Source organism: Thermobia domestica, chromosome 15 (assembly GCF_964235325.1).
Source record: "Thermobia domestica chromosome 15, izTheDome1.hap1.1, whole genome shotgun sequence".
NCBI classification, from domain to species: domain Eukaryota; kingdom Metazoa; phylum Arthropoda; class Insecta; order Zygentoma; family Lepismatidae; genus Thermobia; species Thermobia domestica.
The window spans coordinates 30,735,080-30,755,927 of record NC_137468.1 but is presented as its reverse complement, the minus strand read 5'-3'; the positions used below and the strand labels follow the sequence as shown (position 1 = coordinate 30,755,927).

Genomic DNA, 20,848 nt, shown 5'->3' with positions numbered 1-20,848 from the left:
TATTTGTTTGCATATTATTATTTTTTCTAGTTGATTAGGGAAAAATCTATTGCTTATGTACTATTGTTGTCATATTTTGTTGGTCTTGTTTTTCCATGAACATAGAAAAGTTTGTGTGGCTAATAGCATATCAGGGAAAATTAAAAAAAAAAAAAATGTTCTGGAAAAGTTGGGAAATTCTTTCCCGTAATTTTTGTCGCTACCCTGTAAATACGTAGAAGAATCCAACTACATTGGTTCTAATTTGGCAAACTTTGGATATTTTTAAAAGCATTGTACTAATTTGCCTCAAAGAAAAGCTTTTAACACCAGCATCCTTTTCGTCTTATCATATGGAGAAGAGATTTGGATCCTATCTTGAAAACAAATAAAATCAAGAGGCCAAAGAAAGACGGAAAGATTATGTTGGAAAGTACTCTAAAAGATAGGAAGAGAAATAATTGGCTAAGGGGCCAAACCCAAGTAAAGATATAGTGGAATACCTCAAAGAGATTTACTGGGCATCTTCCTAGAAAAGACGATGGCAGGTGGTCTACAAAACTCGCACATTGACAATCAGATAGAAGAGGAGAAAGGCCAAAATTACAATGCCAGGTTGAAATAATGTACAAAGCAGGAAATAAGTGCACGATTAAAGCTAAGAACAGGATGCGATGGAGTGTTAGGAAGGCTTATGTTTATCAGTGGACACAAGACTTAGGAAGAAAAACTTCGTCAGTTGTTGCCACGTAACATTTGGTCAAAAGTTAGGCAATGCATCCATTGGATGTGTATTATGGCGTCTAGTGGTGTGTCGGTGTTTTGTTGTGCTCTGATATTCTTAAGTTTTTATCTGGTTTGTCCGTGTGTTAGAGCGTTTTGGTTATCTATATCTGCACGATGGTGTGACATTAAAAAACAGTGTGGCTCTCAGTGTTGTGTGTGTGTGACCTGTTTTGCTCTGAAGGGATGTTTCTTTTCCTGTATCATCCTTTTCAAAGGCTCTTTGGACTGCCATTACGAAACCTTCCGGGCAGACAGCTTCAGGTAAGAAATATATCAATAGATGCACCACCTACTGGTGATCGTTCTGCTTAGTGGCGATGTCCACCTCAATCCGTGACCCAGTGAGGGCCATACCTTTTCTATCTATTATCAAAACGTCCACTCCATTAAAAACAAACCAAGTGACTGTGAAATACATTTACCTGAACTTCTAGAATATGACTGTTTAGTTTTTTCTGAAACTTGAATGACTGATGATGTGCTTGCTTGTGAACTGCCATTCTCCAATAACTTTACTATATACAGATGGGACACGGACGGAGTTTACGTCGTGGTGGTGTAATGATATGCGTGAACTGTAAACTAAAAAGTAAAGAACGTAACGACCCACATTCTAAAAACTATAATAATGACTCTTGGTTTTTGGACAATTCTATAGATGCTCTAGGCTTAGTACAGCATAATATGCATTCTACTAGAGACGATAGTAACCTGGACTATATTGTGTCAACCCACAAATCGACGGTTGTGGTCCCTAAGTTAAACTTTTTCCCATCTGATCACGATTCGCTCAGTGTGTCTTTCCTCACGTCAAACACAAAATATATCAACGGCAAAAATCAGTGTCTTCTTTACCCCAGTGAAAAAAGGTCCCTTGGAGTGAAATACGTCAAGTTCTTCATACTATTCCATGGTGCTTGCTTGCCTCAGCCAGGCTCAGTTGACGATGCAGCTGACTTATTTACTGACGTCATACATGCTGTGGTCATACATGTTGTGCCTTTCCGTAAAACACCTTGTTCAAAGTTCCCCCCGTGGTTTGATGAGGAACTAAAGTGCATACTTCGCAATAAAAAACTGCATGGAAGCTATGGAAGGATTTTCCCAGTGAATATACCTACAAGAACTTTACAGATATTAGAAGACAGTAAATATCTTATGAAAAGAAAGTATGAGGAGTACGTTGAACACATGACAATCAATACAAGCAATAACCCTAAGCGTTTGTGGACCCTAATGAACAACCGAAGAAATAGTTCTCGTATACCGACTGAACTGACCCACAAAAATGCATGTGTAAATGAAAAAGCCAGGGCAAAGGTGTTTAATGAATATTTTGCTAGTAGCTGTCTCATCCCCTCCCACCTCTCCTTCCTTCCCCTACCCTCTTCAACCTGTTTGTTCTGAATCTTTGTCTTCTATCAGTACCACTCCGACCGAAGTACTTTCTCTTCTCTTGACATTGCCCCAGCAGCGCGCCTTAGGGCCAATAATATTTACACTTGCTTCCTACGCAGTGTTGCCAGTTCGCTTTCTTAACCCCTTTCGAATTTACTAAATCGCTGTTTTGCAGAAGGTGTCTTTCCCACCTGTTGCAAGGGAGCTAATATTACTTCTATTCATAAGTCTGGTAAGAATAATAATGATAAGTCCTCCTATCGACCTATTTCTTTATTATCACCTCTCTCACTCGTTTGTGAAAAGATAATCAAAAACAGGCTCTTTCAATTTGTTGCTCCATTTATAAACTCCTCACAACACGGCTTTTTGCCAGGAAAATCTTGTGTTATTAATTTATCTGTTCTTCTGTCCGATGCTGTGGACAGCATCTCAGAAAATTCTCAACTCGACATTTTGTATTTGGACCTGGCTAAGGCTTTCGATTCCCTTCCACACCATCTTCTTATATACAAACTCAATTCTAGATGCAATTTACATGGCAAATTGCTTAGTCTTCTGGAAACCTATCTCAGTAATAGGACACAACGAGTTTCAATTTCTGGTTATTTTTCTGATTTTATTTCCGTAACTTTTGGAGTTCCTGAAGACAGTGTTCTGGGTCTACTTCTATTCCTATTATACATGGACGATCTGCCTTTTTTGTTCACAAACAGCTCTATCAATATTCTTCTATTCGCTGATGATTGCAAACTCTACAGACAAATTCAATCCGAGTACGATGCTCTTGCTCTTCAACATGATGCTTAAATTCTTCTCAACTGGTGTAACTCTTGAAAACTTAGCTTAAACAGCGAAAAATGTGCTTCTCTCACGATTTCTCTAAAAAAGAAACCTATAAAACACATTTACGAAATTGGTCATAAGAACATAAATCCTGTCTTCTCTCTCTTTCAGAGATCTTGGTGTTATCATTGACAGTAAGCTTACTTTTGCGGATCATATAAGCACAATATCTTGTACAGCTATGAGAAAACTGGGACTCCTTTATCTCTTCACTGACAAAATTCCTAATTCCTTAAGCTTGTTCTATAAGTCGTATGTTGCTCCCACTATTGAGTACTGTTCTCCCATCTGGTCTATGGCTTGCCCTACTCATTTTAAAAAAATTAAATTCCGTAATTAATTTCTTTTTAGCCATTGTATTCCATCGAGTACCTCACTTCCGAACACTTCCAAAAAAATGACATTTTAAAATCCCTCAATATCAAACCTCCCCTAGTGAGAAACAAAATTTCTGACCTAATACTTTTGCAAAAAATTGTAAATGGCCATATATCATGTGAACAGTTCTTAAGTCAGATCAATTTTCGCGTACCCGCTAGAACAACACGGTCTAGTGATCTCTTTCACACTCGAGCGGCGAGAGTTAATATTATCCAAAGGTCCCTTCTAAACCGAATTGCCAATACCTATAATCAGTTAGCAGAAACTGTAGACGTTTTTTCAAGTGAGTATACTTTCAGATCATCCATAAATAAACTATTTTTGTAATGTCGCTGTTGTGTTGTACCATCTTGACCTCAGATTGTTATTGAATTGTTATGTTATCAAATTGTTAAAATGTTTCAGTGTAAAATGGCCTAGTGCTATATCTGAAACCTGTTATAAATAAATAAATAAAAATATTTCGTCTTTGTACACACAGTAACAGCTTTTCAATTACAGACTGAGGAAACTCAGATCTTGAACAGAAATTATGGCTTGTGTTACACACGAAATATAATTATTTTGCTTCTTTTCCCTCCTTAAATACTAATACATCCATAACACACACGCACTGCGATAAAGGTTTCTGTTGATGCTGTGAGTCGAAAGAGATAAACAGAACTTTTCTTTTCCTTGAGTACGTTTGCGTCTGGTTTGAAATTCTCAACATTATCAATCTTATTTTAAGTGGGGTAAACGTGGAATTGTGACAGTTATTTAGTTATATATATATTTAATTATTAGCAAGTTAAAGATGTCGTAGATGTAAAATTGAATATATTTCAGCTATCCTTGTATACTGTAATTTTCTTTTTTCAAGCACACCTTTGTATGCTGCGTTAACAGCCCAGAATAGCACAACTCTTCCAGCTTGCTTTGTGCTAAAATTGAAGAATCCATTGCCCATGTGTGTTTCATTGGTTCAAAAGATTCAGCAAGTCACTGAAATTGAGTGCGGGGATTTATCAGCTCCTCAGCCATTGATGAGCCTCATAACTCAGTATGCTTCTGATGGTCAACTAGATTGCACAAATAATAAGGGTTTGTTCGTGGTAAGTTGTCAGCTTTGTATCATTTTAAACTTTGATAATTTAGCGTAATTTATATGAAAGAATATATTGTTAATTTTATTTATATTTAAAAAAAAATACGTGTAGTACATAATCTGTGCGTACCAACTATACGAAATCCAAAACGTAGATAGGTGTTTTTTCTTTCTTTCTTTCTTTAATAATAGCGTAGGATCGAAATATGTGTTCCAGAATTACGAGTTAAAAACCTATGAACTCGATTAATTATTATTTATAAACTAATGTGTATTTTTTCTACTAATACGAATATATAATTAAAGAGATTTATAAAATACTGTATATTAAAATTGAGAAAGTGTTAGCGGGATATGAGAGTCACTATACTGGTGCTGTAAATACTGTTTTAGAGATACAAGCGTAATGCTCAAAACAAAGGAAAGATAGAAGGGGCTAGAATAGGGTGTCAGTAAAACATTATCTAGTAAAAGAGGTTTCCAGATGAAAAGGGTTTGAGAAATGCTGCTGTAGAGCAAGTATTTGTTCATGTTTAAAGCTTATTGGATTAAACAAAACATATGCGTAAAAGTTATTACCAAAAGTAGTCGTAACTTTATGGAAAATTGCAAATATGAGCAAAATTTGAGTATTTGTTAGAAGTTGCGTAATTTTTGCTACGTAAAAAATTTACTGTTCTAACTGATCTAGATAGCTATAAATCAGTCATTATTAAAAGGCAATATATTTCGTTGTATTTAAGACACATGTTCTCTTTTAATTATGACCGATACCCTTTTCTTCTTGATTGATTAGCTCCTTAGAGTTGTTTCACCAACCAATCTAGCAGTTACCATTATCTGTCAGACACTAATTGAAGATTTTTAGCTTCTAAATCATTTTGTATGTTATTCACCATAATACTTTTCCAAGAAAACATTAATATCGAAACCACTATTTTAAGTATTGGTGCTTTGTTAAAGTTCAATTCAAGTTCATTAAAGAAAATACTTACCCCAAAAGTACACTGAATCATTCAACTGTCTGAACGTTCGACGAAAAGATTACTTCATTCCTTAGCACAAATCCTTTCAGAAAACTAATATTGGCTGTGACATTTGGGCTAAGTACCTTTTACTGAATCTTGAATATGCTTTCTATTAAATCAAGTACCAATTCAATTTGTGTAGAGCTTTTTTTTTTCTTCTTCTTTCAGACGCTGCCTGATCAGCATCATTGCTACTTCATGACAGAGAATAAGAATTTGCAGGGAATAATGGTTCATAGTATACCATTTTCTCATCCTGCCCATGTTCCACCAATTCTTGTGTATCTGCGACAGCAAGTGTTGTTCAATGTGCTGGTTTCGAGTTGTATTCGAACAATGAGTAAACAAGGTATGACACACTTTTTTTTTTTTTTTTTCATGAATATTAAGTTATGTATCCTATTGCATCTATTAACAAACACTACTTATCAGTTATTTAGTGAATTCAGTATTGGTACAATAGCCACTTAGATTGTTCTTTAAAATAGCAACGCTATCATGTCTAGAGGGGAAAAACAAAAACGTTTTTATAGCTTAGAAATGGCTTCTTATTTAGAGGGCATTATTTACTAAGATTTTAGTTGAAAATATAATTTTTCTACTTACACATAAGGAACAACAAAAGCAAAGTATCGAGTGTCTTTAGAGGGTAAAAAATTGAACCAGTTCCATCTCCGGCTTGCCATAGCGCTTATCTCTGGTGCATGGAGTCCCAGGTCCGATCCCGGCTAAGTAAGTTTATGTTGGACAACATCGTGTCCGTCATTCTACCATTTCTGCCATCATCACCCACTTGGCTTAATCATTGTCTTCCTTAGCCTAAAAGGGCATAATAATGGGACGTTAAACTGAAAGATTTCATTTTCAATTTATTTTTCCAGCGGGGCCGCGGTGACTCAGTGGTAGAGCGTTGACCTCTGGTGCGTAGGGTCCCTGGTTCGATCCCAGTTCGCGCCAAGTAAACTTAGTGGTGGACAAACACCGTGTGCGTATGTTTTTTTGGGATTCTCCCGTTTCTTTCCATTTTCTTCATTCTACCATTTCATTTATCATCATCGTCTCCTTTAACCTGGCTGGCATAACCATGGGACGCTAAACTTAAAAAGATTTCATTTCTTGCGCTTTGCCATGCCGGTACCGTAACTAATACTACTCACCCTACAGCATATGTCATTGAATTTGCACTTAGCTGGGAATCGATGTGAAAAAAAATCTTCAATATTATTAGAGTTTAAAGAAAAAGAAAAAAGAAACTCCAAGGTGAGACATACACGAATCGGTAGATGTTATTAAATTAAACAAAATGATATCCGTGACTGTGAAAACTCATGCGTAGTTTTCGAGAAAATAAAGGAAAACGAATTTTCAACGAACTTTAAAAGTTACTAAATTTCTTGTGTCTCTCTGTGAGTGTGTGTTATTTGCGAATTATTCAATTTTAAACACTCCATTCGATAGAGAATGAAAAACTATCTCTAAGGCTAGTTTTAGACGGAAGCATTTCTCGTAGCAGATGTGCTGCCAAAAATCTCGTATAATATTCTTGGGCATCAAAAGTATGTGGTGCTTTTACACGGTAGCATTTTGATAAGCATCTTGTCGTAACGTAGCAAGCAAATCAGTGGAGAAGAGTGCAGTTATGGTTCCGAAACTAAAGCGTGAAGTAACTAAAGCTATAACAGTTCTCGCTGGTTATATTAAAAAAACGAAAACCACAAAGAAGTATGTGGACAAAGAATTGGTTGTTGCGGAGGAATGATAATATTTCAGTTCTTTCTATGGTAGAGAAAGAATCGAAGCCTGAGGGTCCTATTGCATTCAAGAACTTCCTGCGTATGGATTTTGAAGCCTTCGAGAAATTCTTTGTACAAATAAGGATGCTCCTCATATTTTTCAATCAGCATAATAATAGTATCCCTACTCCAACTCATTTTTCTTTAATATAATTCAATTTCCCACACAAATCAAGAGCATGGATATTTGGCACAAAATCTTTCGCTCTCTTTTAACACACCACAGCGCTGCAATCGGACCAGGAATGCTGGGGAAAATGCTACGAAATAGAGCAGATTCTATCAACAAGAAATGCCATAGGATATGCCATAGCATGTGAAATGCTATAGTATTTGCTACTTTACATGGAAGGATATCGATACGATTTTTACTACGAGAAATGCTACGATAAATGCTTCCGTCTAAAACTAGCCTAAGAAGTGATGGAATTTTTCCCGTCACTCGTACCGTTCCCAAAATATTGTCCAAAAATGTTCCGATTTTAGGAGATTTAAGAAGCCATATCTCGGGAACCGTAAGTCACAGAGAGACGATATTTTGAGATTTATTTTATTTATTTATTTATTTATTTATTTATTTTAAATTTTGAGCATGTGTCATCCTTAAAACAACATATCGTAAAACGTTTTAACAGAACTCTTAAACAAAACATGTGAAAAAAATTAGTAGTCAATTAGGTACATAGAACAATTGGTATAAAACCTGTAGAAGCTAACAAGAAAAATGAATACTTTTTAAGTTCGTTCTGGCAATGCTTTTGAAGCATTCTCAGCTGGTTTTTCTTTGAAAACTTAAAAATTAATGCTGTATGAGAACAGAGCCTCTTTCTGAGATGAATCTGATACTGAAATATATCTTTATTAAACTCTTTATTCTGGCGCTAGCACGACAATAATACATAGTACGATTACCGTGATATAACCAAAAATTTCGATGAACTCACACTATAGTTTTGTTTGCTTGTAATATTTTCCAATAAGAAGACATATATCGATCGATAGATCATATCGAGCTGAAGAAAATGAGATACTAGGTAATAAATTCTCATCATGTGTAGTATTTGATAAAATCGAGAAAACTAACTTTTGTGGCGCAAAAAAACTATATTGTTCGCTGCCAGTAATAATTGATAGTCATAATTTTGCTGAAAGAAGTTGTTATTTATGTACTGTATATGTAGCTAGACCTACTGTTAACTAACAAATTGTATTTATTGTTGTTTCTGCGTAACAGTAACAGACGTTCTCGTTTACGCATATACAGAGATGACCTTAGCCTTTGCGAGACTTAGGGCGAGGGAGTTAGTTTTACCTAGCCTGATCACTTAGTAAGGTCTTTCAAGGAAACTCCACTACAATTTTCCTTGCTAATATAACAGCGTATATTTTTATTCTTCACTACTGCACCTACTGCACGCAGATTTGATTTGATTTAAGATTTGATATAATGTGAAAAAGTATGCATTTCTTTGTAGTGATCTTAGATTTTCGTGATATATATTAACGTAGGCGTGCCATATTTCAAAAATGAAAATCCGGGACGCTACCAAATAGTCCTGTTTTATTTATTTATTTATTTACTTTTTTATGTACATAAAATCACTGTGTCATTTGTCGCGAAAAGAACACCTTCTCTCGAGTAGCATTGCGAAAGAAATCTTATATCTAACAATGCATGAAACACACAACGCACTCCAAAACTGACAGTGACAAGACGAGCACTCTAGTGACTAGCAAGAAATTAGATTCTACTCTGTGACACTGGTGGCTCAGAAGGAGAACGGAAACGTGTAACCATTGTTGCGTAAAAAGAAATCCGCCGCAAATAATTAAAAAAAAAAGTGTTCTCTCCACCTCATAAGCTTCTATTAAAAAAAAAAAAAACACTCCCATTGTTGTCTGTTCACTTTTATTAATCAAAACAATATATTTTTCTTCTTGAACGGTCAGCGGAAAATTACCAAAAATATCGCTCTGTGATTATTGATTAAAATATTTCAGAAGCAAGATGCAGATTGACACAGAGTACTAAAGATAACAATAAGATTGAGCAGTAAAACCTTTTGGCCTTGGTCCAGTGAAACAAATGTTTCGTTCAATGACAAAGTGGTTAAATCGTGAACTAAATTAAATCCATGTTTTATGTTTTTTTTTTTTTTTTTTATTAGTATAACTTTTGAATTACCATGCTGAGAAGTTGAAGAGAATAATTATATTTCTAATCATGTGAAAAAAGCAACTATAAAACTATAATATTCCCTTCCTTTCTCCGTCGCCGAAATCCGGGACATTTAAGCGTCCAGAGAAATATTTTCGAGGCGCAAGGACACAGATCTCGATTCTGTGACGGTCACGGATTTTCCGGTACGAATGGCAACCCTAATATAATGAAGACTTCGTAACAGAAAACCAGTGAGGGAGCGACCACCATGTATCTTAGATGTTGAAGAGAAAAATAAGCTAACCATTTATTGTTATGGAGTTGAATATTACTGTACACAGTTGTAAAGCAATTAGTGTTAAATTGTCTATACTTCTTTGTTATTTTCAGAATTGGAAAATTTAATAATTTTCGAAGTGACAGCTTTATCATGGCAGCACCTCTCCATTTCCTTCGAACACCCTTTAGAAGAGAGCATGGCAACAGCAGAATTGGACCTGTCAGATATATCCAATGTGAAATGTAGGCTTTACAGCACAGCTAGTGATAATACTCTTAGTATTGCTGACTATGCCAGCAAAGTAGTTCAAAGGTAAGATACTTTATGTTAACCTTCTAATTGAGAATGCAGTACTTTTGGGTAACTCAGTTACGAGGGGCGTATCTTAATTATTTGTACTTTTATTTCTGAGAAATTCACAAACTTTACTGCTCAGTAGACACTTTTCCTTTTTCGATAGAATCATGCTCCAACTAAATGCACTTGTTACACCAATGTTGAAGTTTCTGTAGTACCTCGGCAAACCACATTTTGGATGTATGTTGCATCCGTCTGGACGGCTTTTTCGAGTTCTTCAAAATCACGAAGATCTCAAACGGATGGTAATCGGTAGGAGCTAAGACGGGGAAATATGATATATGTAGGAACACCTTGAAACCCAATTTGGCAATGGGAAATGTTGTTTCAGGCTCGTATATGGGCGGACATTATCGTGTTGCAGGAGGACAACTTGTGATCACTTCTGTGACTTCTTCTGAATCAGATTCGTGGCAGATTTCGCAGAGCAGAGACTTATGGAGAACTGGTGATTATTGTGCCTGACTCCAACCAGTCAGTGATCAAAACTCCTTCAGTATCCTAAAAGACAATTGTTATGCGATGTGACGGTTATTTTCCTTCCTGAACTTGTACCTTGTCAGTTAACGTGCGAACACATTTCTAGCCTTCTGTACCATGGTACACTGGTCTCCATTGTGGTACATTCTTTCCGCACGTGGTAGCAAGTCGCCCGTAGATTTCTGCAGCTGTAATTGCCTTCCCGTTAAATAAACTCGCCTATTGTTAACCACATGCATCACACTCCATTCTGTTTATACTCAGACTAACACTGGCTGACGTTGCCACGTCTGTTTTCTACTTCTGGCTGACTGCTGACACTTGTTACCATCTGTTGGTTGACGGATTACTAGCTACTAGTTGTAATGCCTGCCACATGGAAGCAAGTACATGTCTGAAAAGGTAAAGTGCCAAACATTATGATACGCCCCTCGTACTTTTCTGTTTTTAGTTTCGGTTTACAGTTGTACGGAATACTATGGATACTCTAACGGAAGACAAGGTCGGAAATGTCGCGATGTGGGGTTTGTGGTCATATTCCTTCATATTTGAGGAAGTGTTCCTTTATTTTCTTTTATCGTTTTGTTATATTAATATACATCTATATTTCTCATTGTCTTTATATAGATGAAACTATACTCCCTGGCGATATTCCACTAAGGATTATAAGTGTCTTGAAGGTCCCAGGTTGAGTGATATGTAATGAGCACATCGGCTTCCATCCCTGTTCTTTTAGCTTTTAGCGCCGGAATTTTCTAAATCTTTAATTGTATCAGCTCTGTAATTTACCTTAAAATATTGAGAAAACGCGTAAACTTTTGTACTTCACCGGGATCACGCAACCTATTTTGCTACGTGGAATCTATGGCTTTCATAAGATATATGTGAAATTGTAGCGAATAGAAATATTGTTAATTAAATTCCTGAAAAATAGTATGTCTTCTTTGAAACCCTTCAAAATAATGCTGTAATAGGAGCTAAAGGCAAACTTTTTTCAAGAATCTTGTTTCATGATATTCTAAGAAGGCAAAGTGCCCTACATCGGACGAGTATTATTTGATGTACAGGTGAAAATCTGTAATGAAGCTAATATTCAGTTCTTGTATCCGTGGTATCCCTAATCTTAATACGCCTCCATCGCTGTTTTAGCGGTTAGCACGTGCGTACTTGGAGCACAAGGTCCCGGATTCGACTCCCAGTAGGAGATCCTTGGAATTTGAGTGCAATATCATTCGGATTCCACTTTAAGCTGTAAGTCCACGTCCTATATAGCCTCTGACCTGGAAAAAGGTGCCAAACTTCAAGCTATTTAATTTAATACAAATTACAGTGATGTATGTATTCATTAAAATATCCCGTTCTCCTATACTGCAATCGTTAACAAAATTCAATATGTTCACCACTTTTGCACATATTCTTTGCATAAGAAATTTGCTGTTTTTGTACTTTCGTTTATTTAATATGAGGATTTGTATTTGCTGTTAAGTTTCTAAGGTTCCGTATCTACGATTGAAATATATAACTTGTAACAGAATTAGGAATTGGATTTCTGGGCTTCCGGCACCTATGGCCATATTAGTCTGTCACGTATGAAGGATGAGGTCCTTTGGCAATCACACTACCCGGGGAATTGGGAAGGAAAAAAGAAATGGGAAAGAACGGAAGCGTCCTTGGACTATTATATCAGGTACCATTCCAATATTTGCCTGGTGTGAATGAGGAAAACGCAGAGAAACCTAACTCAAGATGGCTGGTCTAAAAGAGCTTTTTACACTTTTTCGATCGATTGTCCCCACCGGTAATCGAACCCGGGACCGATTTGTTGTAACAGAATAAAGAAACAGTCTAATAGATTACAAATATGCATCCTATAGCGTAGATTAGCAAGTAAACTGTCTAATATTTTTTGCAACTTTCGCGGTTGGCATCTTGAGTGAAGGGAGATAGGAAATAGATACAAACAAGTGACTTGTATTAAACGTCGATATGATTGTATAAAATAAAAATTTATAGAAACTCTAAACACGTGAAATTGAATTGTAGGTTTTAACATTACTTATATGTTCGACGTTTTTCTAGATGCATTAAAGAAACCAGCACCAAAGTCAAGAAACGAAATTACTTCACTCATCAAAATCTAACATAGGAAGAACGTATTGGCGCCATAGAAGGCATATTGTATATTAAAAATATTGAATTTACCTATGCATCCGTAGTTTTAACGTCTCCGTATCCATATAAGTTTCCACTGCAGCTTGTAGTCATTTTCAGGCATCTTGTAGTCATTGGTAAATTTTTACGTTGCTTTGGAGACTTAAAATACCGATAACATTCTTGTAATTATACTTCGTTGATATTCAACACTACCTTGAGTTACTTTAAAGTTTAGACATCCACCAAGGATTCATGTACTATCATGGCACATGACAGAGCTACCCAATTCACGTATTCATCCCCCTTATTACGTTATCCTAATAAAACCATTAGAACATTATCATTCTAATTTTTATTTGAGAGAGAGAGTTTATACATTTTTCTGGAAGAGCTTTCACATTTGTAATAAAGTAAAGGGTTACATGCTATGTCGAATACTATCCGTTATAGATAATTACGAATATCTTTTCCTAAACCTCTTCTATGATAAGTTTTGTTTGACCTAGATTTGACACTAGGGGATCACAGTATCATTGACAATTATCTACTTCAGTCTTACGGGGAGTACGGATCTTCCACTGTTAAGAAATTTATATTATTCACGATTGTGATAGTCATGAAATAGTGTTTAAGTATCAGTACAATTTTAGAAATTACTTGCAATAAAACGTAAGTATAAAATGAAACTATTTGACCTTAAAATTGTATGTTTTTTCTTCTTCGGAATAAACGTTTCCTCTCCTATACGTGGGATGTTTATTAAATATTTCCTCTCATCTAGTTGTAGCTAATGTAGAATATTCAAATTTTACATGTGTATTGATACATACCTCTGTAGGTTATAAGGAAAATTTCATCTGTTAACTCGTAACATTTCTGTTAGACATTTAAATGAAAGAAAGTGATGGGTAAAATTGAATTCTGAACAGTGATCAAGTTTTGTACTTCTGTTAGACATTTAAATGAAAGAAAGTGATGGGTAAAATTGAATTCTGAACAGTGATCAAGTTTTATACTTGAAAAGTCGCACATCAAAGGAAACATCCAACCGCCGTCTACTTGGATAGCTTTTATAAAAGATACTCCATATATATATGAAGGGTAAGGGAGAAAAAGAAGGAATGTCACAAAACTGCATTTTCGAGAAAACGGCGTTTTAATATTGAAAACCGCGTAAAAGAATAGGGTTATTAATTCGTTCGCCCCCCCCCCCCCCTTTTACATGGACATTTCTAGATCTAGGCATGCATGGAATATACACTCAAATAATACCAAGAGTCACCATTCATTACTATTATTGCAATTCCCGGTGGGAACACTCAGTTGAATATGTGTAACAGCTTTTTCAGGCCAGCCATCCTGAGGTTTTTACGGAGTTTTCCTAATTCACCACAGGCAAATGCCGGGATGGTACTTAGCATACAAATCTTAGGTCTCTATCTTCGTTCTCCTTACACCGAGGGAGCTCAGCCCTTATACGTGACGGACTGAAGGTCCTTATATGATGCCTTATACGGTCCCGTATATGATGCCGGAAATGCCCAGAAGTACGTATAAATAAAGAAATAAACTATTATTGCAAAAGTTAGCTTCTTGTGTACGTTGCACATTTTCTGTTAAACTAATTATATAATGTACACTTTCTCTTGCTGATTATTGTGTAATTTACTTTTCTAGGTGTTTGTCCATTCCTATTACGATGCGAGCTCTGATTCGGAGATGGCAAGGCCAAAGTTTGAAGACTTCACAGACTAATGGAAACTTCAGTGTGTCGCTTGGTAGTTTTTCTATGAGTGCTTTGGGAGATGCGAATCAGAATGGAAAACTTGTAACAGATTTTGATAGTAAAGTTCTGCCTAAGACTGAACCTAATGGAACAACTCAAAATTCGTTGGGAACTGTTATGAATCAAAATATATTGAGTCAAGTGTATAATGTAGACAGTGAATCTGCTGATACCACCGTTCCCTCCTCGAATTCTCGCTCTGAAGCGTATTCTCCTTTTCAAAGTCCAACACGGACTCCAATTTCTAGTTTTCCAGTAGAAAATAATCAACAAGGCGGGGTGAACCCTTTATCGATGGGTGCCCTGCTGGCTGGGACTCAGCTAGCAGGGCAAAAATCCCCCGTACTCGCAAGCGCTACGACTGAACAGCAGGGAAACCAGAAATCACGGAAGTGGAAACGGAAAGCTTCTGTGGATTCTGGGAGTTGGCCTGGTCGGAGTCCGAAGCGAAGACTAAGTGAGGACAACAGTGACGGTGGTGGAAGCCCCGAAATTGTTGAGTGTGGTGATCCCACGCCTGTTGGAACACCAACGTCTACCAATCCCCCAACAGATCTTCCTACTTCAGTTTGCACCACGAGTGATTTTTTAGGCAAATCTGAGGATGGTGCGGCTGCAGTACCTCCTGATCAGAGTGAACCAACAAAGTGCAGTGTAGACTTAGTTGCCAGTGCCCCACAGACCCCTCAAGGATCTGTATTACCCTTGCCAACTTCTGGAGACGTAACAGACTCGAAAGACGAGCCTGTAAGTTCAGAGCCGACGCAAGGTTCAGCGACCGAAGTGCATAATGATAATGACGATGATGATGGACAAGAAGTAGAAGAAGCGAAACCCCCCTCTACAACGTCGTCGAGTTCTGAACGTCATAAAGAGAAACGGGTAAAGAAAGCACGCGTGGAAAACAAAAAACTTTCGGACTCAGGTAGTGGATCTGAAAGCCAGTCTTCTGCTATCATATTAGATTTGGCAGAGAACAAAGTGCCGCCTTCCGTTAGCATTACTCCTATCTCTTCCATGCCAACTTCTAATTTCACTTCAGTTCTCAGTGGAATGGGGTTAGAAAAACGACCTGGTATTGAAATTATTCCGATTGTAAGTACTCAGGCAGCGAACTTGCCTAGCTCAATAACTATTACTCCTATCTCGTCGTCTAAAAGTTCAAGTGACGAAAGGACTAAAGAAAGAAAAGATGATAAAGTTAAGGTGAAAGATACAAAAAAGGTATCATGTGACGAAAAAAAGTTAAAAGAACGAAAGAAACGCAAGCGTGAGAGTAGTCCCTCGGACGGGAAATCTTCAAAAGTGGCGAATATGAGGTTAGAATTAATGGGTCCTCCTCAGGTTCCGGGAAAGGGTGTAGATAAAATTCCTGTCAAACAGCAACAAGACCCTCTAACCAAACCTGTTTCCGTAAATATTAAAGCTACCAGCCCGTCTAGTTCTCCACCTCTCGTGGTGTCGTCTGGATTACGTAAAATATCGTCCTCACCAACACATTCCAGTTCCGTGAAACCAGTGTCTCTGGTTAAAAGCTCAAGCCCAACCTCAAAGCCTAAAACGTCACAAAGTCCAAAGCATTCTTCAGGGTCATCACCTATGTACAATACCAATAGTCCGAAACACTCGTCAAGTCCAAAACATTCAAGTATGTCCCCGAAACACTCTAGCTCAGGTAAACCCAGTATGTCCACTTTAAAATCAGCGTCGTCATCATCATCGTCATCCTCTTCATCTTCGAATAGTAGCAAAGGAAGTAGTGATGTAACACTTAAGATAAGTAAATCGAAAGACAAAGATAAAGAAAAGGATAAGAAAGTGTCTAGTAGTTCCAGTCAGAGTCCGAAATTAAAAGCTTCCTCAGTGAAATTGAAACAATTGGACGTTTCGCAGACGGGTGATTTTTTAACCTCACCTGTTAAAAATTCTCCCAGCAGTGGTTCTGCTTCATCTACTCCGTCATCAACAGCTTCCGATAAATCTCCCAATCTATCTTTTTCCTCCAGTGATAAACAAAATTTAGTTTCATCATCCAAATCGCAGATGCGAAACCGCAAAGGTTCTCTGTCGGCCGTGATTGATAAATTAAAATCGGCCCATTATAATGAGACAAGTGATAAGAAGGATTCCAAAGATAAGAAAGATAATACGGGAAACTTGTCAGTGAAACCAGGTGACGGTAAAATAAGAGATGCTTTAAAAAGTGTAGGTGAAAATAAGAATCCAGAATATATGGTCAAGCCTAGCTCGGATGGCATTAAACTTACAATAAACAAAACCAGAAGTAAAGATTCGTCAAAACTTTCTGGTATTAAATCAGGTTCGTATCCTTCTTCACCAAAATTAACATCACATACTGGACTTAAACCAGGTGTGAACAGTGGCCCTGCCTCTAAAAAACCTCAACAGAAAGTAAGCAGTAACACTTCTAAAAGTTCATCAAGTTCATCGTTGTCTGGAAGTAGTGGGAAATCGTCCAGCTCTCAAAAATCGACAAATTTGCAGACAAGTTCAGGGTTGGGTCTGTCGAAGGTCAAATCCTCAAGTTCCCCTAAATCAAGTAGTTCTACGGACTTGAGAAAAGACAAATTACGACCCAAAAATGACAAATCTATTTTTAGTAGTAAATCATCCGATCAACGCAAATCTAGTCCGAGTTCTTTACGAGATGACAAAACGGATGTAGATAGCGATAGAGCATTTAAAATGTCAGCGCACGCAAAATTAGAACCGGTTCTTGCTCTCGAGGGCTTGAAACTGGACCCAAAATTTCAAATACCTAAACTTTCACGATCTGATCCATCGAGGTTGGATAGTGATAGAAAATCCGATCGATCGGATAAAGCTGACCGGCTGGATTCGAACAAGCTTGATAATATGAAGACGGACGCTAAATTCTCTCAGCTTGATGAAAAGTCTGAGAAAATTTCCAAAACTGCTTTAAATCCTGCAAACAGCTGTGCAATCCCTGCAGCTTCACTGTCTGCAGCATCCCAGTCCATGTCAAGTGCCTCGCAATCAGCACACATTCAATCTCGTGGTAGTAGTCCAAAACATCCACCAGTGACATCTACCGCAGGGTTTAAACAAAATTTAGCTGAAACCCAAATCTCTCGTAGTAGTAGTAGTAGCAGCAGCGATATTTGTGAAGTTGAAGGCGAGTCTAAAAGCCATTTTGTTAAACCACAGGCTGCCAAGACGAAGGACGACTCTAGTAAACACAGTAGTGCCAGTTTGGATTTATCCAAAAGCGGGGAATCGGTGGGTACAAACCCAAGCATTAAATCAATCGATATGTCAAAATATTCTCAGAAACATTCTGATTGGCTCAAATTAGAGAATGAAGACAAAAAGTTGCCTGCACATGTTGTTGCAGGTAGTTTAGATTCTTCAAAATCTCTGGTTTTATCTAAAATTAATGCTGCTTCACAAGAAAATGCGGATTTATTATTAGATTTCTCTGATAGATCAAAGACTGAAGTGAAATCAGCTTTACTAGCCAGAAATACTCCTCCTCCCCCTCCTCCTCCGCCGCCACCCCCACCATTCCCCGCGTCACCGTCTCTGTCAGTACATATTGTCAAATCTCCGGCGCCTATCCCGTCTCCATTACGGAGTCCGCTGGTCAACCCTTCCCCGCATTCATCCGTCTCACAAACATCGCCGTGCATCATTGACGATGAACTAATGGATGAAGCATTGGTAGGGTTGGGAAAGTGAATGATAATTTCTTGTACATAGTTTTAAAAAATATAAAATATTTTGTTTCATAAAAATTGAAAAAAAAAGTGCGTATGTGACTGCATAGTTATATATATATAATATATATATTACCATGACAGTCAGTGTTCTTTGGACTGTGGATAAAAACAAAAATGTTCACGTTTTTAGTGAAATTTATATATAAAATACCAATATTCGTATGGTATATGCTAAACTCTGCTCAGTGTATATGGTGCAATGTGAAGGGTATGTGGGGATTATTCGTGTGTATAAAATAAGAACAGAAAAAATGCCATTCTTTATAATTGTTCATTTCATAACGGAAAAGAGTACAATTTCATATAAGTAGTTTACCTTTTTTTTTTTTTTTAAAGCGTACATAATTTGATTTTAAGTAATTAGATAATTTTAGAGTAAGATATAAAGCTCCTGTCCCAGTAAAAGAAAAAATAATGAGAAATTCCTTAATTCATTAATTATTTCACCAGACATACAGTGAAGACAAAGAGAGTATAATTATTATTATTATTAACCCATTGGTATGCTGAACTTCCTACTAGGCGGTCTAACTTACACGATGGGTTTTAGGTTTATGTTTTATATGGTTTGAAATATTATGAATGTTTCTTTATAAGTTTCTACCAAGAGATGACATGACATATCTAGTGACATTTTGCAGCTAAGGAAAACAATCTGTCGAGTGATCCTTTAAAAAAAAATAGTAAAGTGAAATAATGAATACCAATGGGTTAATTCTTTTTTTAAATTATGATTGGTAATTTTCTTTAATTGGGGACTATGTGTCTTTGAATATGACATAGCAAAATAGGGACCATTCAAACGGCATTTTGGTCGAAGTTAGTCAATGTGGTAAGTCTACCGTTGAAGTCAAAAATTTGACTCTTACAGTTGGCTTTTTATATAAATAGATATTATACATTAGATAGACACACACACACACACAATTACACAAAGAGGCATAATTAAAAGGACGTGCCGCATAAGAGGTATTATTATCAAACGGTAATCTTACTATGTATATATATTTTTTTCTTCCTGGACATTGTAAATATTATTTATATAATATGAATGTGATTAAAGATATGAACTTGTGAAAGGCTCGTTACTCTGAATGGAAAATATGCATCACTTAAATGCTCTTCACTGTATTATTTTTTTCTTTAAAAAAAAGAATGCGGGTTTTAATTATTAAAGAAAAAAAAGTCGTTATTTGTGAAAATTTTCTTATTAAAAGTGGTTTTAAACAATACTCAGGTACCCAATTGCAGGGTGTAGTAATAAGAAAATTATAAACTGAAATACTCCGTTTGCATCGTTTTACAGCAATAATGGCACTTGTAAGATAGTTGGAGAACAATCTTACCAATGAGATTAATTATTTGTATCCGACTAGTTTTAATCTTCAAGTTACGCACAGAAATACTTTGCATAACGCGGTAAATGCTTCCAAGAAACATACGCGCTATGCAAACCGTGTTATTCGAATAAATAAATAAATAAATAAATAAATAAACAGGTTCAAAATTACACTCGCCAACGGTTGATCATTGAATTCCTGTACAAGACCGGCAATCATTCAGCCACATTCATTCGACACAAATTGCTTCCTGTGTATGGGGATGAGACATTAAACCGCAGAAATATTCAGTGACGGGCACAAAGGTTACACAGTGGTGAACTTGTGATAGGCCAACCAGTCCGGCAAACCATCAGCTGCAGTGAACAACGTGAACCAATACCACATTGATCAATTGATCAGAAATGAAAGATGTGTAACCACATGACAACTTGTAGAATCGACTAGATCCCATTCTGCCAATATCGCACAGCAGAAAATCAGAAGTATAGGATGGACAGTTGTTCCGCCAGCCCTCCTATAGTCCACACCTAGCCCCGTCTAATTTCTTTGTTTAGTCGTCTGAAGGCCTACCTTCGTGGTAGGCAGTGTGTGTGCCAGTGTCCAAGAGTGTTTGTGAAACAGTGGTGTAATAGTCAGCGTCCGAAGTTTTACCAAAGTGCATTTATGGCATGGAAAGAACGATGGGCTATATGTGTTACATTGGATGGAGAATACATTGAGTACCTTGCGTATGTACGTAGAGGATACAAGTACATGCACACAGAATTTTATGGTCCTAGTGCTACTATTAAAAACGTTATGCCAATCTTTTTGTGAACCATATATAGTGATGTTACAAACTAAACCAACTTTTTTTTTTACCAACAGTAAAATTGTTAAAAGGGTATTATCGGGTAACTGCGGACTCAAATCAAAGTTGCTGCCGTTTCAAAGGACAGCAGTTTTCGTTGTCACCAGGAGACAAGAAAAATTCCAGCTCTTCATTAGAATGCCACCCTTATATCTTGTCTTTGAGAAAAAAAAAGTTTGGTTTTGTTTGTGCGCAAACTATATAGTATAGCTCAATAGTACAGAAAATATTTTTTAAAGAAAACAAAAACTTGAATTTCTTTATTTGTAAATAAAAAATGAAATCTTTCTTTTTTACGCCCAACGCTTATGCCTCATATCATAAGCTAAATGAAACGGATGATTATTGAAATTGAATAATTATGAGACGAAATGATGG

The 20,848-nt window shown here is 36.7% G+C and overlaps 1 protein-coding gene across 1 annotated transcript in view; it reads left to right on the top strand.

Moving 5' to 3' along the window:
* Positions 1-19,215, top strand: part of MED1 (Mediator complex subunit 1) — a 50,318-nt gene extending 31,103 nt beyond the window's left edge. The window contains exons 7-10 of the mRNA XM_081741506.1: positions 4,253-4,484; positions 5,674-5,854; positions 9,850-10,051; positions 14,408-19,215. Of these exons, the coding sequence (XP_081597632.1) occupies positions 4,253-4,484; positions 5,674-5,854; positions 9,850-10,051; positions 14,408-18,236 (4,444 nt within the window). The 3' untranslated portion in view covers positions 18,237-19,215. The remainder of the gene's footprint in view (positions 1-4,252; positions 4,485-5,673; positions 5,855-9,849; positions 10,052-14,407) is intronic.
* Positions 19,216-20,848: the final 1,633 nt, after the last annotated feature.